General features: G+C 40.0%; 1 protein-coding gene across 2 annotated transcripts in view; it reads right to left on the bottom strand.

Moving 5' to 3' along the window:
• Positions 1–3,355: 3,355 nt before the first annotated feature.
• ABHD5 (abhydrolase domain containing 5, lysophosphatidic acid acyltransferase) overlaps positions 3,356–24,238 on the bottom strand; it is a 30,614-nt gene continuing 9,731 nt past the window's right edge. Inside the window, exons 2-8 of one of the 2 annotated variants that reach the window (XM_074860605.1) lie at positions 16,891–16,976; positions 16,240–16,612; positions 13,124–13,278; positions 10,451–10,507; positions 8,970–9,081; positions 8,247–8,433; positions 3,356–5,944 (exon numbers count right to left, since the gene is read on the bottom strand). In XM_074860605.1, coding sequence (XP_074716706.1) covers positions 5,855–5,944; positions 8,247–8,433; positions 8,970–9,081; positions 10,451–10,507; positions 13,124–13,278; positions 16,240–16,612; positions 16,891–16,976 — 1,060 coding nt within the window. In that variant the 3' untranslated portion in view covers positions 3,356–5,854. The remainder of the gene's footprint in view (positions 5,945–8,246; positions 8,434–8,969; positions 9,082–10,450; positions 10,508–13,123; positions 13,279–16,239; positions 16,613–16,890; positions 16,977–24,238) is intronic. The other variant, XM_074860613.1, reaches the window with a different exon arrangement.

Here is a 24,238-nt window from a genome sequence, read left to right as displayed (position 1 = left end):
CTGCCAGTGGATTGCTTGGACAGAGGTGTTTAAGATGCCCAAGAGGCTCAAAGGGTTCGTCCTGCGGCTCAGGCAGCTGGATGCAGGGAATTAAATTGTGAGTTGGGAGCGTGCAGCAAGCAGAGCTGACAGCGGCACAGCGCTCGGGGCCTGCAAGCCTGAAAACAAGCCAGAGCCAAGGGCGGGATGGGGCTCACCATCACACTGCTCTCAGGAGTCACCGCGTGCTGGTCCTTCTCCCCCATGCATGACCCTACTACCGGATTCTTCCTTTCACCTGCACACCCTTGCTAAGTGGAGTGTTCCAGGGTGGTTATTTTCCTTAACGCTGTATTTATCAAACCATCTACTGGGGGCACTCACGAAGCAAAACCAGCCACTGGCACGTGGTCAAACACAGGGCCTCAGCATCCAGCAGGATGAGCTGAAGGAGATCGCTCTCACTCCTGGCAGGCGCCGAGGAGAATATGAACCTCGGGTAAATGTGAGCAATAATCCCCTTTTCAGAGTGGTGTTCTAGCTGGGGGATTTGCATTCACTGAGCTGTTTAGCCTCCGTTTTAAGTTTGAGCTCTGAGTGAATGCAAATATCTTTAAATAAAGTCAAAGCAAAAAGGCTGCTGGATATCAGGCAAGCATTTAAATATCATGAAGCTACAAAGGAAGTGATAGCCTCACCTTGCTCCACACACAGCTCCAGTCATTTACACATCAAGTAGGTGAATTCAAGAGTGCAGAAATAGACCTGTAAACATATGGAAATTCTGCTTTTGCACTAGTTCGTTTTCAAAGCACATCTACTTCCTAGCGTGCATTTGGGGTCACACTCCACCTCACAGCCCTCACCCTGCTTTCCAAAACAAGCTGTTTCAGCTTGCTAGCTTTCCTCTACAAGTGAAGCATAAAATACAAGTAAACACCTAACTTTCAGTGTTGTCACCACTTTCACCTTGCTGCTAATTACTATTGCAGATTATGTACATATCCAAGTGTCTAAATTTCAGTGCAGTATGTTCTTGTTACATGTGTATATTTTTAAAATATACATGGCAAATATTTCCATATTTTATATTTCTATATTCTATTGACCACGTCCAAATCTTAAAGTGGAATATTCCTGTGATTGAAATGCGATGAGGCAAACTGGAATACAGCCAAGGCCCTCCACTCCTCTCATTAAAGATGGATTTATGATCTTTAGTGACAAGTCTTGTTATACATCTTGATTTTTCATCTCACCTCAGGTAGGTTCCCCCTACCTCATGCTTCACCATCAGCTCATTTTTGACTTGTGAGAACCCCGTTTCTCATGATTTCCTGAGCGCTGGAGGAGACAGCCACTCTTTAGATGTTTCCCATCCAAGTACCAGTCTGAGGCAACTGTGTCCAGCTTGGGAAATAGCACTTGCAGAGGACAAGCTTTAGTCGAAAGTAGGGATACCAAAACTTTACAGCACCCTGCATAGCATAGATCCCAGCTCTCTGGCCAGACTCCCTCTAGCTGGTGCAGCAGGCATCTGCCTTACCTCAGTAAGCCCTGTTACTGTGCAGCAGCTTTAGCTAGACCAAGTAAAACTGAAGAGAAGGGAGCTCGGAGACAGAAATGCTAGCTTGCTGTCTAGTTCCAGCACCCAGAGAGAAAGCTATCATTAAGACAAAGATTCAGTGTTTTAGGGAGGCAATGAGGAATTAGTTATACGAGAAGATACTTCAGTTTAGCACTTAGCTGGATTACAGATGCAGGCTGCCTGGGGCTTTGCCATCTCCTTGCAGGCACTCCTTTGGCAGCAGGCTACCTCCTGCTCTAGCCCAGGTGGTCACACCTCCCCCAGGCACGTCAGCCAGGTTCCCCTCTCTCCTCGCATGCCACCCCTTGCTCTCTATGCTCTAGGCACCCCTGAGCCTTTCCCTCACCACTTCTCTTATCCTCACCCAGAGCTGAACAAGCTCTTGAAGCAAACATTCACGCCCCTCCCCACTCTTCAGCTGAATTTTGTTTTCAGCCGCATCATTCACCTTTAGCTCTTACTGTTCCTTGCAGTGTACGCTGCCATTCCGGTTACGTGCCTCCGCTCTGTGCACTGGCCCATCCATCACCTGCCTGAAAACCTGAAGTCTCCATCCATTTTCATCTACTGCCACTAATACCAGAAAGCAGCTGCTGCACACACCCATGTCCTGATCTGATCTCACTAGTCCCACTAAAATGTGTCTCTCTCCAGTTACCTTTAGTGACTCACCCTTTGACAAGTTTCACTTGTGTTTCCTACAAAACAAACCCCCAGATGAAGGCTTCTGACAACTTGGGTGCGCCACCATGCTTAAATGTTGCAGGGTGGGCTGACAGTGAACTGGCCAATGTAAAAGAACCCAACAAAATGACAGATACATGGAGGAGACCCATTTAAACAGCAGTTGACTATTAGCCTTAGGCTTCTGGAGGGTCACATTTTAATGAATACTAGCAAGACAGGCACTCCTGAATATGTCTGCCCATACATTGATTCCAGATGTTTTTATTGTATTTAACCTTGTCTTACTCCCAGTCAAAAAGCTGAATAACTGTTATCTGTAAGGGCTGGGAAATTGAGGAACCACAATGGACCACAGAGAGCGTTTCAGACAGAGACTGTCACATCAGTTCAGCAGAAACAGTTGTAGAAACCTTAAAAAGATAGGGTTTAAAAAGAAATGCCAGCTCTGGTTTGATCCCAGTAAAACCAGATGACAGCATTTCTCCTCCTTGGGCCCATTTTTCCAAGCTTAATGCCTACGAATTCACATTCTCCATTTCCATCTCACAATCAGATACAAACGGGGATTTCTTGTGATGGTTGTCAATGTTTTATTATAGAGTCTTATCAATAAATTACTTCTCTGAAAATCAGTTTTTCAGCACTAAAATCTAATCTGGCAGGGTTCAATAAGTAACAAGATGAACTCAGCCATGCAAACAAAATATTACTAAGTTACTTTCATAAAATTTTATCACAACAACCTCAAAAAGAATAGCGAGTCCTGGAGACTTAGACAGTTAATCTTGATTTTTATTAATATTTTGGATTCTTTTTGTTAGGCCCTAGACTCTGGTACACAACTGTCTTCATTTGGATGCTAGGACAGGACAGATCTTTGGATCCCTTTATGCTTGTGATTCTTGCCTTATTTTATAGCGCTGTAATAAAAATAGCACCATCAGTGTTCAGTGCTCACCGCAGTGCATTTAAGCAACTGGTCATCACACTGGAACAGAACTTCTGGAGAAATTGAGCTTATTCCTAGACAGTAATTGCTCACAAAAGGTCTAGCTCCCAAGTCTTTTCAGTATGTGCCATTCATTTTCTGTTCAGCACCCCTTATGATGTTTATTAAAGTAACTTTATTGGGTTATGTTGCACACAACAGAACATTCAGAATTCCATCTTGACCTTCACAGCAATATCTAATACTGCCTGGAAGATAACCAACAAACATTTTCTTTGTATATACAATCAGCATTCTGAGCTTGCAGCTACTTGCTGACAAATGCTTACCAGTTTCAGATACATACAAGAAAACCTAAGAACACTGAAACATTTGAAAATAAGTATTACTGTATTTTTAATGATTCTGGATGGTTTAGCTCAACTTATTAATTAGTCTTGATATCCAGGGCTTAATTACACACAATTTTTACAAAAGCAACATCATGTCTTAATATTAATTAAACATAACATTTAACATTATTTTTTATTGTGCAAAACTTAAGCAGTAAGTCTTGTTAGTACAGTAAGATGAAAAAGGAAGGGATATTTATAACAATATTCACATTCAGTGCACAATTTTTATCCCTACTTCCACCTTTTGCTGTGGAATCTAGAGTTCCCATCAGTAAGTGCTATCTGAAAATACCAATAGTTTGTTTCATCTTTTGTTATTTGAAGGAGACTCAGAATCTATTTTTGCATTAGGTTTTTACACACAATTAAAACAGCAGTTTAAGTTGATCAATACAAATTAACACACCGAAAAGGGTGAAAAAATACATACCGAAGGCATCCACCTAAATGGTGGCATGACTGATAATTTATAGCTTATATTCAAAAATATAACTGATATTCTGATTTTCCATTTTGAACTCAAGATTTTAGCAATTAACAAAAAATTTTCTTTAAAAATTCTGGCATGTGCTAATTGAAAAAGTAATTTAATTTAATATTTAATTTTGATTAAAATCTTTAGCTTGTTAGATATTAAGTGCTACCAGTCAAGGCAGTCACAAGACTGTCTGATGTTTACATAGCACAATATAGATAAATATCTCCTTCAGAAAGAGAGAGATTATGTTCGGCTGGGAACATAATCGGAGTATTTCCTGAATATTTTAGGTATCTTTGCCTTCCACATCATAAATATGTGCAACAATTCTTTAATTTGAGAAAAAAATGCACAGAATTCCACTCAAGCTTTAAGACTGTGCAATCATTAATTCAAATTCTCTATGTATAAAAGTATCAAGAACTCTTCAGTAGTCAATTTAATATTCAAAAGAAGATCAATAGTTTTATGTAAACTTGTTAAAAAACAAACCACCACATAATTTGGCTTTAAAGTGACAATGTATTTTGCTTAATATAATTTACTAAGAATGTGAAGAACTAATATCACACTACAATTTCAAAAAGATGCAGAGACTGGATTATCTCTGATATTGAAATACTCAGTTAAAATATATAATTATATAAAGAATCTCCAAAACATATAATTATAATTGTTACAGTGGTATTGTTCATTCCAGTTATAATCCTTCCTATAAGGAGGCTGCATGTTAACTAAAATACACTAACCTGTTGTAGTTCCCAAGTAGAGAACATCAGTATTTTCCCTCTGCCTCTCCTCCACCCTAATTTGACTAAAAAGCAGACTAGGTTTTGTACCTAAAAAAAAGGGAATTATGCTCCAGATGGCCATTCCCTAGCCCTAATCAAAATCCTGTCAACTTATCTACAATTGCTAGGTTTAGGCTAGTGACAAATCTTCCAGTAAAGTGTTAAAAATAGATGGAGTAACTAACGAGCCCTCTTCTGTATTTTAGATCACTGAAATCTACACATCAAAATATTTATGGAAGCATGAGTGCTGGTGACATCATCGACTCTTACAAACTGAGCCTTCCATAAAAGTTGCACAGATGGAAAAAGATGCCTTGAGATAAATGGAAATGAAATTCAACCGAAGAAAGATTTCCTAATATTGAGCCCCACTTCCTTTGAGACACACATATTTCAGTGACAGACACTGCTCATTATTTTGGCCCAGTGCCTCTCCCAAAATCAGCTTCATAAGCTGTTTGTTATAACTCCAATAAAGAAAAAAAACCACACCCTCTTAAAAAACAGTATATGGAGTTCTGGATTCCAAAATTAAAATGTATAAGTGTTTTCATATTCTTGCTATGAAACATCAACTAAAAAATATGAATGCTTATAAAGAAACCGAATTGCATTTTATACATTGTATCTATATCGATACAGTTCTCTGTGTTAGTGGAGAATTCAGCATCTTTAGAAGTTCAACATGTGCAAAATTCAATTACATTTTGAAGAAAATTCCAGTCTAAAAAGTTATATTTAATTACATATATGACAGGCCAATAATCTAAAAACCAATCTCAAACAAAGCTGTACAAAGTTTGCTTCAAATCTCCCTATACCCCCCCAAAAGGCACTAAGTGGTTTAACTGTGCAAATGGCTCTTAGAAGAAACAGTGTGCAAACAGAGCCTGTTCCAGTAGCTCTGCATTCTTTAATGATTTTCTAGAAAGTATTGCTATTAAATGCTATTTACAGTATGACTTGCTAAAGAACAGAAGACAGTCAGTCCACAGAATCACAGATATCTTTCACTTTCTGATTGAAGTCTTCAGGCTGATCAGCATATACATAATGACCTGCACCAAGGATAGCCTAGAGGATAAAGGTGAAGAAACAAGTCAAAATCACAAGAATGTAATAAACAAATAAATAAATACTGGGATATGTGAAGAACCTGACTTTTACACATTAACTACCTGACACATTATTACTTGAAAAGACAGATTTCAAAACTGGAACTGATCTCTTGCACCCAGCCTGCACTAATGCAGTTAGCACAATTGCTGCCAGGAGGTGGTATCATACAGCCAGAAAGGACTGTAAACGTAAGGAAAAACAAAAGCTTGTTTCATCTGTCAAAGGCACTTTGCTACACAGGAAAAGAGGGTAAAACTTACCACTTGTTCAACTGCACACCTTGTTGAAAAAAAACCACCATTCAAGCAGACACAAGTCATTGGAAAGCAAACTTAGGAGAACGTGCTTTACGTATCAAACTTCTGATTCATCTTCATCCCCTTCGTTCTCCACTCAAATAGCTCTGCCAGGCTGCTCTTTAGTTCTGTAAGCGTTTGCGTTACAGAGAGCATCAAACCATTTGTATTCTCTTATTATAAAAATGATATGGAAGAGACTAAAGAAGGTACTAGGATAAATGATTAAGAATTCAGAAGCTTAAATTGCTGGGGATTTTCTAGACTTGTGGAAGCAGATTTCAGCCCTCCGAATTAACGACTGTGTTAAGCAGGAAACCAAACGATGCGATTTCTGGGGGGGAAACCCCACATTTGGGACCTAGACTATTTCACAGCAACTATGTAACAAAATTAAGGGTTTAAGTAACCACACACAGGGTGGTTACCCTTTTTCTAAAATTTATCATTCTCTGCCAAAACTGGTACAAGCAAGCCATCACCATAGTGTACATACTTGACCTATTTTCTTCCCATTTTATAATCAGGTTAATTTGTAGTTAAAGGTTAATTTGTATTTAAATCTATTCTTCCCCTCCCTCCATTAAAATACTCCCTCTTAAGTCTCTAATTGAAGCCCAGAAAAGTACAGCTATGTTATTGTGTTGAGAAACCCCACAAAGTAAAAATTAATTCGAAATAAACACACATAATAAAACCCCAGAACTTCTGTGGATGGCACTGTCAGTCCATGTCTCAGCCTCAGACTCATGAGAACCCTTTCCCTCCTACGGTTTTTTACATGTCCCTATAATTTCTATCACTCCAATTTACCTTTTAGAATCTTACTTGGCTTGACAAAATTTTAACCCGGAAGTAAACTTTTCCACAATCCCTTCTAAAAGCCACTGACCAGAATGGAAAAATCTGCCTGAATGGTAAATGCTTATCCTAGCAATATATCCTACACTTCTTAACAGTGACTTTTTGTTACAACTTTGTCTCAGGTTAAGCAGTTAAGTAACACTTTCAGTCTGGATGTCAACATTTATGAAACATATTTGTGCTCTTTAACACATGTAAACAGTTCAATAACAATGTCTTTTCTTTGAGTTCCAGCTCTGATGTCAGCTATATCAAGATTATAAAATCTTATTTGAATGACTCGTTATAGTATACCATCATCATCACATATTATACACTTCTGTCCAGATAGATCTAGACATCAATAAGAAGACAGCTGGTGTATTCAAACATTTTAGCACCTCATAGCATTGGTACATATATGCACATTCAATTATCATGGCTGACTGATGTGCAGTGTGTGAAGAATACTTTTAAATTCGTTTGTTTTTATAGAAATCAACAAAAAATGTAGTGTGCACATTCGCATCAGGTTGCAAGTACACACATTTTAGGTGATAATGCCATACCTCTGAACAAGAATGTATTAGCTAGGAAGATAACGTTAAGTAGTTTTTAATGACTTAAAGACGCTTACAAGAACCTAAGCACCAGGTACAAACCACTCTCTTATCAGAGAAACAAAAGCATTATAGACAGATTAGAACAGTTTATGATAGCCTCCTCACTATGTCATACATATATGCAAGTATCAGAGCTGCTGTGGTTTAAAACACAGAGAAAACCCCAGATACTTACAGTGACCACAAAACCTATTTCTGTTAGCACCCTGTAGAGCAAATTATTTTGTAGAGCAGAAGAATGACCTTGCCCAAAGATCTAATTCAGCTTCTAGTGCTACAGTAGGTTTCCTTCTTACTCTGAGAACTCAATAATCTTTTGTCTAGGTTTTCTCTGCTCTACACTTGTCGTCTCTCTCTCTGTTACAGAAATTACAAGTTATTACCCCAGGCTTTAAATCAAAGGGCCAACATTTCCACAGTTGGTATAAAAAACCATAGATACCATTTAAACAAATCCACACAATAAACAAACAACTGCTTTAAAAGTCAACTTACTATTGTCTTCACATATGAATTTGGTCTCAGAGACTGGATAGTGCTGCCAGAATTGCCATCTATACATGAACGCGCTCCATAGACCACAGTGATAGGAATGTCTTGATCCATTTGTGGAATCCGTTGCAGCATCGGCCTTTTTGCCCATCCGTAAGGAATAGTCATGTTCTTGAAAGCTGTTTCCCCACTTCAAGTCATTCAAAAGGGTAAAAACAATTAAGTTTCCATTGGATCTGCCTGTTCTCTACATCGGAGTATCTGTGCATTTTGGTCACACAAAGTGCAATAGTACATGAGGCTGGAATTTTTTACTATTAAGAAAAATAAGTTTTCAAGGTTTGCATGTAATTTTCAACAGAAAGAGCCTCTGTTTTTACAGTACTGGTGATAACACAAGAATGAAATGCCTTATTTTTAAAGTTTTTTAAGAAATTCTTTACAAATTAAACCACTGTAACAATTTTTTTGTTAAAAAATTAGTGCCCAAACTCTCTCAGAATTACCACACAGGTAGTTTAGAAGAAATATAGAATTAGGATACCTTTTACATTTATCAGTTTCTGGAATTCAGAAAAAGTGCAATGCTACCTTTTTCTTCAATTAATACAACAAATGTTACAATTTTTTTAAAAAAAACACTGTTGCCATGGCCATTGGAGGGAGTAACAGACTCTCAGTAAATGAAAGAGACTTCAAAACTTACACTGGGAAACTCATACTCACCTGGGTGACTGTACATTGCAGTGATAGATATATTCAGCCACAGTGTTATCATCAAACATTGATGAATATTTTCGCTTGAAATCTGGTCTTAAACGCTGAACAAGGCTTAATCCTGTTAAAACAGAAAACACTATTAGAGGAGGAATTAGTATAGATGACTTTAGCAGATTGCCTAATGCTTTTCATTACAATCCTCCAAACACATTCCCTTGAAACTTGTGGCTAAACTTCATGACTTCTAAACCAATGTTTTGTTTCACCACTTGTACGTCTTAGAAAAACATGGTATTACACCAAACAGGAATGAAACATAAATAATCTAAAGGATTTTATGCTGCACCAGAAAAGGGGCAATTCAATCCCTCTGAATACATACGGGGAATGTTTGAGAAGGGCCACTGCAGCAACAGAAGAAACATGCAAAGGGGACCAGCAAAAGGACTGAGCAGCGTATCTTCTTGCCACCAGTTTAGTTTCACACAATACCAACACTGTCCTTGCTCTGGCAGCACTGGGTGGGCCAAAAGCATCCCACCTTTCAGAACCAGAAGGCACTGCTGAAAAAGTTGGGCTGTTTTTCTTCCTTAGATATAAGTCTGTGCTCTCCTCTTACAAAACAGTCATCTTCTAAAGCTAGTTCATCTAACTAGTATTTAGTGGAAAGAACAGAAGTCTATGCTGAAAAACGGGTGTAGAAATCTTGACATTGAGTATAAGCACAAGAACTCTCGTAAATTAAGAGATTTAACCTAGGAAAGCTGTTGTCCCTATGCTCTCTTAACAGCCAAAATAGAGAAGTGGGTCCCTTCAGGGGCCAGTTCAGCCTTTCTAAAGTTAAGCTGCTATTCTGACTCACTTCTTCAAGGAAGAAGCCTCTTCAAGTTGACCAGATGGATCTTTGAGACAAGAGCCTCACCAAAGGCTAATCTTAGACTAAGAATACTATTCATCCCTGAAGAGCTAGGCTCGCAGTTTACCACTTGGGTTTATCAATTGAAAATACTGTTGTTAATATGTGCAATTATGATGATGTCACTTCTTCCCACCTGTCTCTGCACAAAGGCATGGTACTATTTATGTAGACCTTGTAACACTGATCTATGCTTTTGTAACCTTGAGATTAGACTATTGCAACACACCTTTATGTATGCTTTAAACCAATTTAGAAAACTAATACAGTGCAAGAGAAAATAATTCCATTATGAAACAGTGATTTCAGTCCTGAAGCGAAGATTTTGCAAACATTCTGCAATTTGCTCTGCTGCTTGTATTTTCTCTATAGAGAGTTCAATTGCCAGACTTCTATCTTTTTCTATCTGTCTGTTTGGGGTTTTCTTTGAACCCAAATGATATAGCTGGCTTGGAGTAAGAGTACCTGGAAGAAAGAGACAATGTGTCTTCCCCTGCTATCAGCATAGCGGCAACAGCATCCCCATTTCCAATCACTAGGGGACTGAAAATTACCACATTTTAGAACTCACTTTCTGTTTTGATAAATGTTCTGTCGGTGGGTCCAATCACAAAACTGTTCTCCTTCCCTGGGAATTTAGAGGGGAAAATGAAACAAGGAGTCAAGGCACCTTGGAACAAAATTTGTAATGAAACCACACTGGTTCCTTCTTGTGATGTTGTCCTTCTTGTAACTGAAGACATCCTCAATCGTCCGGCTGACGTTTTCCATAGTGTCTATGGAAATATTTGTGCTGTTTTTGCTGGGATAGAGTTCATTTTCTTTACAGTAGCTAGTATGGGGCTACGTTTTGGATTTGTACTGAAAACAGTGTTGACAATACAGGGATGTTTCAGTTATTGCTGAGTAGTGCTTGCACAGAGTCAAGGCCTTTTCCACCTCTCACCCCACCCCACTAGTGAGCAGGCTGGGAGTACGCAGGAAGTTGGGAGGGGACACAGCTGGGACAGATCCCAGCTGACCAAAGGGATATCCCATACCGTATGATGTCATGCTCAGCATACAAAGCTGGGGGAAGAAGAAGGAATGGGGGGACATTCAGAGTGATGGTGTTTGTCTTCCCAAGTCACCGTTACATGTGATGGGGCCCTGCTTTCCTGGAGATGGCTGAACACCTGCCTGTTGATAGGAAGTAGTGAATAATTCCTTGTTTTGCTTTGCATGTGCATGTCACTTTTGCTTTATTTATTCAATTGTCTTTATCTCAACCCATGAGTTTTCTCACTTTTACCCTTCTGATTCTCTCCTCCATCGCACCAGGACAGAGTGACCAAGGGCTGTGTGATGCTTCGTTGCTGGCTGGGGTTAAACCATAACAATGCTAAAAGAAATACTAACATTGAAGACTCTGAGTTCCACAAGAAGGGTGCGATCACAGTTGATATTACTGTTGTCCTGAGAAATTTTTAGGCATTCAGCTCTAGGAATGGAATTCAGAAATCCAACCTAAGCACCGAAGCTCCTATACTGTGAGCCTCCTGGGTGACTGTTTCAGTTAAGTGAAGGAAAACATGCAAATCAACTAACTGGAAACTACTCAAAGAAAAAGATGTCTCTTGATTCTGTCTCCCTCCCAGGTTTAAGTATCTGCCTGCGGGTCTCATTAGGTATCCATGTGATACCATTGTGATAGCCCAAAGAACCTGGCTCACATTTAAGTGCCTAACTCATACCTTTGACCAAGAGCAATTGACTTTATAGTGAGGATCAGGCAGCTATGCCTACCCAGCAGCTTAAGCACATGTGCACGTAGAAGGAAACCTGGGTTTGGTTCAGTGCCTTCATCAGGTTGGGTTTGATGTCTACCTCGCAGCACAGTGTTTAACTCACCCTTCTCTAAGAACTATGCTTTACCTGTCAAGAATTGTGCATTAAGTTTGATGACGGAAAACTTTTTCAACATGTGGAATGAGAAATGGATGGAAAATTTTGAAAATTAGTGCCCTCCACAGCAACTTATAAGTGAGGCTAGGTTGGGGATACCTTGACAAGACAAGGTCTGTTTCTGCAACATGGTTTTGACTGCACTTCCTTGCTAAGGGAGATAACTTCAGCTTTGAACTCTTCCACATGGATTGATTTATGCATGCATTTGTTCTTGGATAAAAGGCATTAAATCAGTGCTTATCACTCAGTATGCTCCAGGCTATTTTGTTAACTGAATTAGCATTTTACTTTTAAAAAAAAATAAAATCTGTTCATACAAAACATGTTGCTTGTCTGAAAAGCTAATTTTGTCACACTCCTGAAAACAATCAAATAGATCAGCATATTAAAATATATATTCTATAGAAAGATATTTAGGAAATGGACATGCTTTAAATGTAAACGAAGCCTACAAATGTCACTAGTCTGAATACTAAAAATGATGAAGAGGAGAGTTAATTTTAACATGTGAGGGGCCTGAAGGATATCTTTTTCGAAGCCTCTGCAGCAGATACTCCTGTAGTAGTGAGCGTAATACACAGATAACCTCTTTCCCCTCTAGAAGGAATACATATGGTGAATTGACGATTTGATCACACCCTTCTCCCCACTCCCCACATCAACTAAAACTGCAGTATTTTTGGTCATCCCTACCTAGCCTAGTGTTAGGGTATATACAGTTTATCTAACATCAGTGTTGCTGAAGAAATGTAGAAACATAAAGGATAGACTGCCACTGTAATGCAGGACACCAACGAGACCCACAAAATTTGCTAGAGTAGTAAGAAAATGTCTAATGGAAAGAACCCAATTTCAATGTAACTCCTCTAGGCCAAAGACAAATGAGTTTATGAGAGACTGCCTTCTAATGTTAACCAAATTTGGAAATCCTGTTTGGCCATCAAATTGCAGTTGAAGGGAAACTAAATGGACTGTGACCGGAGGCAAACAGAAAAAAAACCTTTTCACATTCATGCCTCTTTGTCAGCTTCCCCAACAGATGTCCGCATAATCTGACTCACTATAACTGTAGTTTACAATAGTATAATGTAGCTTGCTATAAACTATGATACTAGTATTTCTAACAGAAAGAGCTTGCCCTCCTGTCCTAAAGAGTTCAAATCCTCCCACCTTCTCCTCCAACTCTTTTCTCTGTGGGTGATATGGGCTTGCAACAAAGCTTATCTTAATGGGGTATCTGCCCCATGGTTATGTTTAACGAAAACAGAAATGGTATTTAAGAGTAGCTAAAACTCACCAAAGGGTCCTGCTATCCTCAGTCCAGCTAACGGATTAAATGGACTCAATATAGCTCCTAGTGCTTTGATCCAGATTGGAATTGGTCTCTCATGTTCAGCATTGTCAGGCCTCTCTGGAAAACCCCATGGCTCCACTAAGATAAGATGTTTGACCCTGTTGGCAAAAAAGGTTCAGAGGTTAAGAGTACATCAATTTTTCTTCGACTGAGTATGATGGAAATATGCTATCTGTGGACTATGCAACCTGTTTTAGTCATTTATATCATAGTGACTTACTACCTGGTTTCTGATTCATCAACGGTTTTGCTTTCAATTGCTAATTAGAGATAGACTGAATTGCAACTAATCATACGTATGAACACCAGAAACTCAGAAGCTTATGTCATTAAGAGCAACTCAGTATTCAATACATACCCACTGTCATACACATATGAGAAAAAGGCCAGTCTTGTTTCTATTTTTAAAAACCACCTCATATATATGCTCAGTCAATATTATTTGCAGGAGCAGTTTAATTTGAGAGAAAAGAAGATAATTGCATCTGTTTCATTTAAATAAACTTGCTAAAAGTCTTTCTTTTCAAGTCATCTAAGATCTCTGTTGTAAGAAGAGATGCAATTTATCTGAAAAATCATCTTATCAAAGTAAAATTTGAACTGAGAGAGGCAGAGAAAAATTAGCAGATGTTTTCTAAATTTATTGATTTTAGGTCATGGAAGAAACATCAGAGATACAATTTATAAAACTGTTACTCAAAGGAACCTCAGTACAGAGAGTATAGTAGGAGTCTCCAGCAGATGCAACTATCAATCAGTTCATGCTGTGAGACCCCCTCAAATAAAAAAATCTATTTCATCTTGGTAGACTGGAATTGTCCATTTCCGTTTAATCCCATAATAACACCTACTCTAACTGTCCTAGATACTGACAATTTCTGAAAAAGCGACTGTTAACCACAGTTTTGCATATTTAAGGTGATTTTCCATGCAAGCTTCATCATCTTTACTTTCTTCTTCATGACTTCCTTCTCTTTCAAAGCCATGAGACTAAATATTTTATACAGCAGAGTTCTTAGCACCTAAAATGATATCAGAGGTGATTCTGAAGGCTATTTCTGGACTATAATCAGTTGGGAAACCAAAAATCTGTGTTTGAAACGAGGGGTTGAAAAGGATTAAGCTCACAAAGATGTTCCTTGGCTGTCAGCTCAGCCATGAGCGCATTTGCACACAGCTGCAAACACCAACGGTAAGAGAGGACTGGGTAGAATTTAACTACACAAACCAAGCAGGAGAGATTAGAGGCTAAGGATTGCAAGCAATGAAGAGCCGTCCAGGACAGCCACACATTCTGTGCACGAACTATGGCATTAAACATAATACAGCAAACACATGTGCAGAGTTAGATTTTTTTCATGTTTTCTTTCTTAATACTTTCTTTCCTATTTGGCATTTCTCCTTTTGGTAATCAAGTCTACAACATAATCCAGGATAATGGGAAGTTGACCCTGAGAATCACTCCAAAAGTAGTAGTCCAGAAGTTGCAGTATTTGAAAATCATGACCCATCACCACCTGGAAATATTCTAAATGAGAATCTTTTTGGACTAGTAGCCTCAGTTGTCTCATGAATGACTTTGGTGCAACATAATAAATTAACAGATCATCTAAGCTTGGAGAAACAGATCTACTTTCCTCACAATATGTATCCAGAATCTCTTAAGCCTCTAATGCATTGTTAGATAATCTGGCTGAAAGCTGTGCTATATTTATCACTTCATTCAATGCTGTCTTAAGATCCTACCAGTCAATTTGCTAATTTGATGGTGTTAGTTTTATTTCAGAGAAACATTAGTAATGTGACAGCACAAACTGAAACACCCCCTAATTAATTAACCCCACATAAGCACAGTGAGGCATGAAAACAAAGTGTCACTTCCAACGTAAGTCAGCAGGGGGCAGAAACAATATCCCATCCCACCGGGATAGAACAGCACCATTTACAGATACTTCAGAAAAAGGGGTAAGGAACCTGTAAGTGATCTCTACAAGAAACTAACTACAGTTAGCTAAAAGTTGTTTTATGCCCAAAAGGACACTAGAGCAGAGAGTTGCATTTCTTCACTGCAGTTCTGGATTTAGACACACATCATTTCCAGCTGCACAATGCCAGCTGTCGTCCACTTGGAAAGAAAGAGGGAAAGTGTTTTAGGAAAAAATAATGTATGAATTTATTTCAAAATCTCCAAATGAGAGACAAATAAATGTATATGGTATAAATCGGTGTGGATATAGAAGAATAAGATATGTTTGTATAATACAGAATCTGCCATATGATGTGGAAAGCTAAACTTACATTCACAATTTTTCACAGGAGTCCACTATGACTATCTAAACAAAAGCAATGTCATTTCTTGATACAGAATGACCTCAGTTGGTGGAATCCTAGCTCACCAGGGGCTATATAACCACACTATATCAAAAAAAAAAAAGAGACAAATTATTAGTTTAAGGGAAAAAAAATGGATTAGCTGTGGCCACAATGCGGTGAGAAAATGCTGATGAAATACAATTACTGGACTGCTGCAGCTGGGTTGTTTTGCAAAGAAGAAATATGAAATGGCATACAGACAATTTAAATCAAACAGTTACTAAATAATTTTTACATCATCATGCTGGCACCAGGCTGACTGCTAGCATATTGGCATAAATTACCTAGGGGAATTATGTTCAGAAGTTTCAATGTTATCCATAATAATGGGAAGTTTGGCAGAAACAGGCCTATTTTCCCTTCACAAACATATTTTTGACCAGAAATGTCACAAAACATTCACCCATAAATACAATCTTTGCTATTTATGGCAAGGGGGTACTGAACAAAACCAAAGAGGTACAGAAAAGTACATAGAAAAGCATGTTTACCATATCTACTTATTTCTATTCACCTGGAAACAAACCATACAATTAATACTTTGGGTTTAAAATTCAGTCTCAAGTTTCTTTAAATCAGCACGGTCATTTACTTAATCTATAAAGAGCCAGATTAAATAAAATCTGTGTTAAAATCACTAGTCAAATACAGAAAAGGAATTCCTTCATTCCTTTATTTTCACATACCTTGATGGGTATTTTAATGAGTAAGCAGCAGCCAGGAATCCACCTAGGTTGTGTCCAAGTAAAATCATTTTTTCTAACCCCACCTCCTTTCTCCATTCTTCTATGGATTCCACAAACTGATTTTCTGCTTCCTGAGCATCAGTGTCAAAGTGTGGTCTACTGCTATGTCCAAATCCCAAGAGGTCAAAAGCATGAACGGTCCTGTTCTCACAGAGATCTTCAAAATTGAGAGCCCACAGTCCAACACCTCCTCCAAATCCATGCAGAAGAACAAGTGGAGTTTTATGTGAAAGGTCCGGAGAGAATGTCAGGGTCCATATTTTATTTCCATTAGATATATACACATATCGTTTACTGTATGTGCTTGCAATACCTGAAGAAAGAGTTGGAAAAAAAATTATGTTGCTAGACATGACTGATAAAATATGAAGTACATTCTGTGCAAACCACTGTTTTAAATAGGAGCTCCCTTTCAAAGGAGGGAGCCTACAATCAAATATCTAAATAAGGGAGCAATGAAAATCTAATTCTAAACCTGTTTATTTCATCACAGTGTAAAGGCCATATTTAAAAACTTCTTTGATTATATTTAATGTAAATTTATAGAAGAACTAGTTATATCTATAAATCTTATTAAAAAACAAGACTTACATTTTAGCATTTTGTCCTCAGCCTCTTTAAGGTGTAGCAGTGATGTGGGACACCAGGCAGGAAGCCAGCTGAATAACCATCCTAACCTACAACAACAATACAGAATAAAAATTTCCTGAGAAATATGGTAATTTTTTGCACTATCTGATGCTTTGAAGACATTTCTTTTGCTGTTCTTCATAAAAGAACCCATATAAACTACAGACTATGCAGGACAGGAGTGCGCAGTGGGAGGGAATTCCCTTTCTCCTGACTTGTATAAAGTGGTGTCATGATCGGGGGCGATCTTCAAACAGCATGCTGTTTCTCCACTGTGTCTTCCTTATCAGAGTGTACTGATCTATCTCTGTTAGAGCAGGTTTCTTCTGAGAACCTGGAGACATCAGCCTGCACACTGACCTGACAAACCTGTAGCATGTATCACAGAATCATTGGGGTTTCCAGTCTCCTCTCAAGTTCCCTTGGAAATCTGCCTGCACACACATTACCCTGCATGAACCTACTATTTCCAAAAAAGCAATAAACTGTGTCCTCGCCAGCCTAACCTGAACTGACTCATACCCTAGATAAATATAAAACTGAAAAATAAGCAGGTTTATTCTAACAAAGCAAAACCCTAGAGCCTGCATTACCAACTTAGAAACAAAGTCCCAGAAGAAAACAAACCAGCAATTTCAACTCCCCCAACAGAAGTTGCTTTTCCAGCTGTCAGTTACTATCTCAGTAGTACTAGCTTGACCGTGAGAGCAGGGAGAATGACTCAGCTAGCAGCACTGACTCATGGTCAGTGCTTCAAAGGACACAGCAATTGGGTACAGCTCTTCCTGGGTGCTAATTTATCCCTTGTTTTCAAGCAGGAATCCTCTTTCTCACTCCCTCACCTGTTTTTGAAGTGGCTCAGACTATCAGTGTAAAAGGCTGCTACTGTAGGACCCCAGATCATTCCTTATACGGAAGAGGGTAAGGTCACCAAATTCACAATCAACTGTCTTTCTTTAGCACTTTTTTTTTATGCTGAAATGCTTTCCAGTTAGTTATAGTATTTTCAGGACTGAATGCTGCAAGTATTAGTTGTACAAAAATTAATGTTAGAAGACTATAAGGTTACTAATGTTCATTTTTTCAGTGTATGCAACACATTGATAACAAATTACAGATCTGCCCCCCCCGAGTTCTTCATCCAAAAGACCTTCTCCCCACCTTTTTAAAGGGCTGAGCTACTCCAACTGCATAGCTACTTATGATACAACATGGAAGGTTTTCTGGGGATGCACACTGCAATCTAAGCAGCACTGTTCAGATTCATAGACACATATTAGGGGATACAAGAAAAAATCCCCAAACCACACATGATCAAAATGGATTAATCGACTAATCACCTGTGCCCACTGCTATTCAGTATTACTTACTCCTCTGAGAAACACAATGATGTCTGGCTGTTCTGTAAATAACTTTCCTAAACCACCAGACCGTGGGAATTGTTTTAATGGTGCATTGAGGGACTGGGAAGGGATGGTTGTATGTCCTTCCATGCCATGTCCTCATGCAATCTAAGAAATTAAGGAACTCAGCATCTTACAGGAATGGCCATCCAACTGGTTTGCTTCCACATTAATCTATGCATTTATTTAAAAGTAAGATTTTGAAGAGGTTAAAGCTGGCACCAGCCAAAAGCAATTTCACCAGCAAGTAACGGAAATCTGAGTTTAACAATATCACTAGTTGTGTCCAATGTTATGAATTAGTCTGGTAAATTATTAAACAATAGCTATGTCACCACCTTTCTGAGCCAAACCTTCTGCTAGTTATATGCTCAACTAGGCACTGTCATTCATAACTCCTAGGTCAGAAGCACAGAACCCAGTCATTATTTCTACTAAGCCAAAACTATATGAAACGTTTCCTCTTGGCAAAACCACTGATTTAGCAAAGAAAGTTCTTTCAAGATTTTTTCTTTTTACAGAAATGTACAGCTGCAACATGTTAATGTTAAGACAGTGCAGAGATATGACCACAATGAAATAAAAATGAAATCTACAGTTCACAGTCCCAGAATTTTATTTCCCAGTCTTAGGGAGACACCTGGATACTCAGGAAAAATATTTAGAAAATTGTATCAGAATGGGAAAGTTGTAACATAGATGTTCACTCTTTCTTTTGTTAGTTATCAGTACTGTTTATAAATACTGAGATTTTCATTCAGAAGAGACATCACATTACACATAGCTTGATAAATACAGTCAGCAAGCTGAAACGCTTAAAATAAAAATTATGTTTGCAATTCAGTCATTCTGTACTTGCTGAACTAGAAGAGCAAGAGAAGAAGCTTTCTGTCAAAAAAAGCAATCACTTTCTAGAAAAAGTTATTTTAGAAAGAAAATATTTAGTTACTATATTCAACTTAATCCTTTGGTTTTCCCCCCCATTCCTTCCCAAGATGGTTTACCACATCGCTAGATGTTTCCCACACGTGCAGAACAAACTATTTAACCTGTTTGAATCATTTCTCTGACAGCTTTGGAAGACTGGAGTGTGGCTGTATCATTTCTTTTGTACATCTGTGCTAAACGTGTCTTCTTGCACACAAGAATGTCAATTGCTTTCATGGCCTATCATTTTTATTTCTGTGATATAAAGTTAAAAGAGCTATGTAATGTCAAAAACAAAGCAATGGACCTTTCAAGACAGTGTGCTCACCAGAAATGGAAATAAAATATGAAAGAAAACTAAAGATTCCAGCAGTAGCTTCACACTGTGAGCAACCCACCACCAGAAGAGGCAGACCACGCTCTGCTCTCATCACCCACCACTTCCCAGACACTGTTTCCATCCATACAGGCTCTTTAGGAAGGACAGGCAGGGGAGACGAGGAGGGGCTGTCACCCTCTATGTCAATGACCAGGTGGAGTGCATGGAGCTCTGCCTGGGGATGGATGAGGAGCCAAACAGGAGTTTATGGGTCAGGATTAAAGGTAAGGCAGGGACAGGTGATGTTATAGTGGGGGTCTGCTACAGGCCACCCGACCAGGAAGACCAAGCGGGTGAGGCCCTCTATAGACAGATAGGAGCAGCCTCACATTCACTAGCCCTGGTCCTCATGGGGGACTTCAGTAACCCCAATATCTGTTGGAGGGACAACACAGCAATGCATAAGCAATCCACGAGGTTCCGGGGATGTGTTGATGATAACTTCCTTCTCCAAGTGACAGAGCAGCCAACGAGGAGAGGTGCCATGCTGGACCTTGTTCTCACCGACAAGGAGGGGCTGGTGGGGAACGTGGAGCTCAAGGGCAGCCTTGGCTGAAGTGACCATGGAATGGTGGAGTTCAAGATCTTTAGGGCAGCGAGGAGGGCGCACAGCAAGCTCACTGCCCTGGAATTCAGGAGAGCAGACTTTGGCCTCTTCAGGGGTCTGCTTGGTAGAGTAGCACGGGATAAAGCCCTGGAGGGAAGAGCGGTCCAAGAAAGTTGGTTGATATTCAAGATCACCTCCTCCAAGATCAGGAGTGATGCATCCTGACAAAGAGGAAATCAGGCAAAAACACCAGGAGGCAAGCATGCGTGAACAAGGACTCCTGGACAAACTCCAACACAAAAAAGAAGCCTACAGAGGGTGGAAGCAAAGACAGGTAGCCTGGGAGGGATATAGAGAAATTGTCCAAGCAGCCAGGGATCAGGCCAAAGCACTGAGAGAATTACATCTGGCCAGGGACGTCCAGGGCAACAAGAGAAGCTTCTATAGGTATGTTGGTGATAAAAGGAAGACTAGGGAAAATCTTGGAAGGTAACAGGGGACCTTGTTACCAAGGATGTGGAGAAGGCTGAGGTACTCAACAACTTTTTTGCCTCAGTCTTCACTGGCAAGTGCTCCAGCAACCCCGCCCAAGATGCAGAAGGCCAAGGTGGGGACTGGGAGAAAGAAGAACCAGCCACTGTAAGAGAAGATCAGGTTTGAGACCATCTAAGGACCCTGAAGTGGCACAAGTCCATGGGACCTGATGAGATGCATCCACAAGTCCTGAGGGCACTGGTGGATGAAGTGGCTCAGCCGCTATCCATGCTATTCGAGAAGTCGTGGCAGTCCAGCAAAGTTCCTGCTTATTGGAAAGGGGAAACATAACCTCTATTTTTAAGAAGGAAAAAAAAGGAAGACCCAGGGAACTACAGGCCAGACAGTCTCACCTCTGTGCCCAGCAAGATCATGGAGCAGATCCTCCTGGAAACTATAGGGCACATGGGAAATAAGGAGGTGATTGGTGGTGGCCAACATGGCTTCACTAAGGACAGATCATACCTGATAAATTTGGTGGCCTTCTGCGGTGAGCTTACAGCATTGGTGGGTAAGGGAAGAGCAACTGGATTTGTACAAAGCTTTTGACACTGTCCCACAAGACATCCTTGTCTTTAAATTGGAGAGACATGGATCTGACAGATGGACGGCTTGGTGGATAAGGAATTGGCTGGATGGTCGCACTCAAAGAGTTGTGGTCAATGGCTCAATGTCCAAGTGGAGAGCAGTGACGAGTGTCGTTCCTCAGGGGTCAGTGTTGGGACCGGCGCTGTTTAACATCTTTGTCAGTGACATGGACAGTGGGATTGAGGGCACCCTCTGCGAGTCTGTCGACAACACCAAGCTGTGTGGTGCAGTCGACATGCTGGAGGGAAGGGATGTGCCATCCAGAGGGACCTGGACAGGGTTGAGAGGTGGGACCATGCAAACCTCATGAAGTTCAACAAGGCCAAGTGCAAGGTTCTGCCCATGGGTCGGGGCAATCCCAAGCACAAAGACAGGCTGGGCGATGAGTGGATTGAGAGCAGCCCTGCGGAGAAGGACATGGGAGTACTAGTGGATGGAAAAGTATGAGCCAGCCATGTGCGTTCACAGCCCAGAAAGTGGAAGGTGTCCCTGCCCATGGCAGGGGGTTGAAACTAGATGGTTGTTAAGGTCTCTTCCAACCCAAACCATTCTATGATTTTGTAAGCTTGAAAAGTGAGAGAATGAAGCTCCATGTATGTATATCTTTAACTCCTAGATAGTTATAAGCAACTTCTGCTGAACATTTGTTGAACATCTTTACATGGTAGAGCTTAAGTTTTTAAATCCACATTACAAGCCAGAAATCAAATAAGACTATTCAGCTGTTTGAGTGCATACCTCAGTGTTACAAGAGATGTTTTCAATTCTTCAGTATCATCTGAGCTTTCATGAGCTTTTTGTGGTGTATGTCAAATTTGTAACCGGCTACAGATCCATCAGTTGTCTTGCATGTAATCAATTCTCACCAAGCTAAATAGGATTAATCTAACTGACAGAATGGTAGTACCCGAGTTACCTATTTGCCATGTTCTTCATCCAATTTGACCTAATTAGAGGAGGTGGATGGGTGGGTCAGGTTTGCTATGCCTCTGCCTCTACTTGTTTCTCAGTTTTTTGAAAGTTGCCCTCAGGCAATTTAAGCTGTGCTGTGACAGCAAGTTCTTGATTCAGATTATTCAAGCAGCTAAGGAAAAGCAGTATTATCCTTAGCTACATTTTACACAATATTCAACTATTCTTTACTCCTTAGATGTCTAAAGACAGTAATAATTTATTTTTAAATAATTTATTTTTATTTATTTTTATTCTTTCTTATGCTTGGACCCAGGGAAACAGGACACTTCCTCCAACCAGCCAACGTGTTAGGTCCTGATGGACAGCTTGACCCCTGTGCATAGCAGCTGCAGCTCCATGTTGTCAGATGTTTATGTCTCTGCCCCTTTTGTTTTCATTATTTATTAGTCATCAGCATAGGCTACTGATGGCCCCACTAATCTTCCAGGCTCATACGAACACCATGACTTTCTCCATATCTAATGCCATTCAGTGGGTGTCTCTGGGGCTTTCCCTTAGCTTCTGGTCTCCTGCTCCAGACATGTTACAAGAAGTGTGGAGGTCTGCTGGCAGAGAGAGTGACTTCTCTGAATGCCCAGAAGGTCAACAGCTCCCCACCTGCTGGCCTCTGATTTTCTGGCCTCCAGTACTTCAAAATTTTTCAGGTGGCTGTGGAAAGTGTAACTGACCCCAAATAGAAGATGCAAGGGAGCATCCTACGGCATGCTCTGCCCTACTGATTATTGCTTCTTTTAGCATGGATGTGCACAATGGTTTATGTTACTACATGGCCACAAACGAATATAGAGGTTAAATTCCACTAGTTATGTGCCTTCATAATTTCATGTGTAATGCCCATACGTACAATCAGTATAAAAATGATAGAATTTGGGTTGTCAGTTGCCAGATTTATTTCATACTTTTTGATACAGCAAGCAGCTAAGCCAAATGGATTTCTCCATTACTCAAAGATTCCACGTTTAAGTTTTCTTTTTGTAAAAAGAAAGATAATAGAATGGTTTGGGTTGGAAGAGACCTTAACAACCATCTAGTTTCAACTCCCCATGGGCAGGGACACCTTCCACTAGACCAGGTTGCTCAAAGCCCCGTCCAACCTGGCCTTGAACACTGCCAGGGAGGGGGCAGCCACAGCTTCTCTGGGAAACCTGTGCCAGTGTCTCATGACCCTCACAGTAAAGAATTTCTTCCTTATATCTCACCTAAATCTACCCTCCCTCAGTTTAGAACCATCACCCCTCATCCTATCCCTACACTCCCTGATAAAGAGTCCCTCCCAATCTTTCCTGTAGGCCCCTTTAAGTACTGGAAGGCCTCTATAAGGTCTCCCTGGAGCCTTCCCTTCTCCAACTCTCTCAGCCTGTCTTCGTAAGCGAGGTGCTTCAGCCCCCTGATCATCTTCGTTGCCTCCTCTGGACCTGCTCCAGCAGGTCCATGTCTTTCTCATGTTGGGGGGCCCAGAGCTGAACACAGTGCTGCAGGTGGGGTCTCATGAGAGCAGAGTAGAGGGGGAGAATCCCCTCCCTCCACCTGCTGGCCACACTTCTCTTGACGCAGCCCAGGTTATGGTTGGCTTTCTGGGCTGTGAGCGCACATGGCTGGCTCATACTTAGTGACACGAAATTTAAAATGCGTAAGGTAGTACCACTAAAATTAGGATGTCACTAAAATGAGGATGGATTTAATTTTATGAACAGGTTCAAGTTCTCTATATGGTTCCAGACAAGTCAGCAGTCTCTTTAGCATTTCAACTAATGTAATAATTTAAAATCCATTAAAATTACACATTCAAGCTTGGTACTAGTTTAATGCAGAAATCTTGCTATGAGAGGGAAAGTTGGGGTGGAGAAAGTTTTAATGTAAAGAAGTAAACAAAATACATCCTTAAAGACCAAGATAAACGCTCCCTGTCTGTTCAAAGAATATATAAGCATATAACAGTGAGATTTTATTAATTAT

Source organism: Strix uralensis, chromosome 1 (assembly GCF_047716275.1).
Source record: "Strix uralensis isolate ZFMK-TIS-50842 chromosome 1, bStrUra1, whole genome shotgun sequence".
Lineage (NCBI taxonomy): Eukaryota > Metazoa > Chordata > Aves > Strigiformes > Strigidae > Strix > Strix uralensis.
This window is presented reverse-complemented; position numbering and strand designations above follow the sequence as displayed.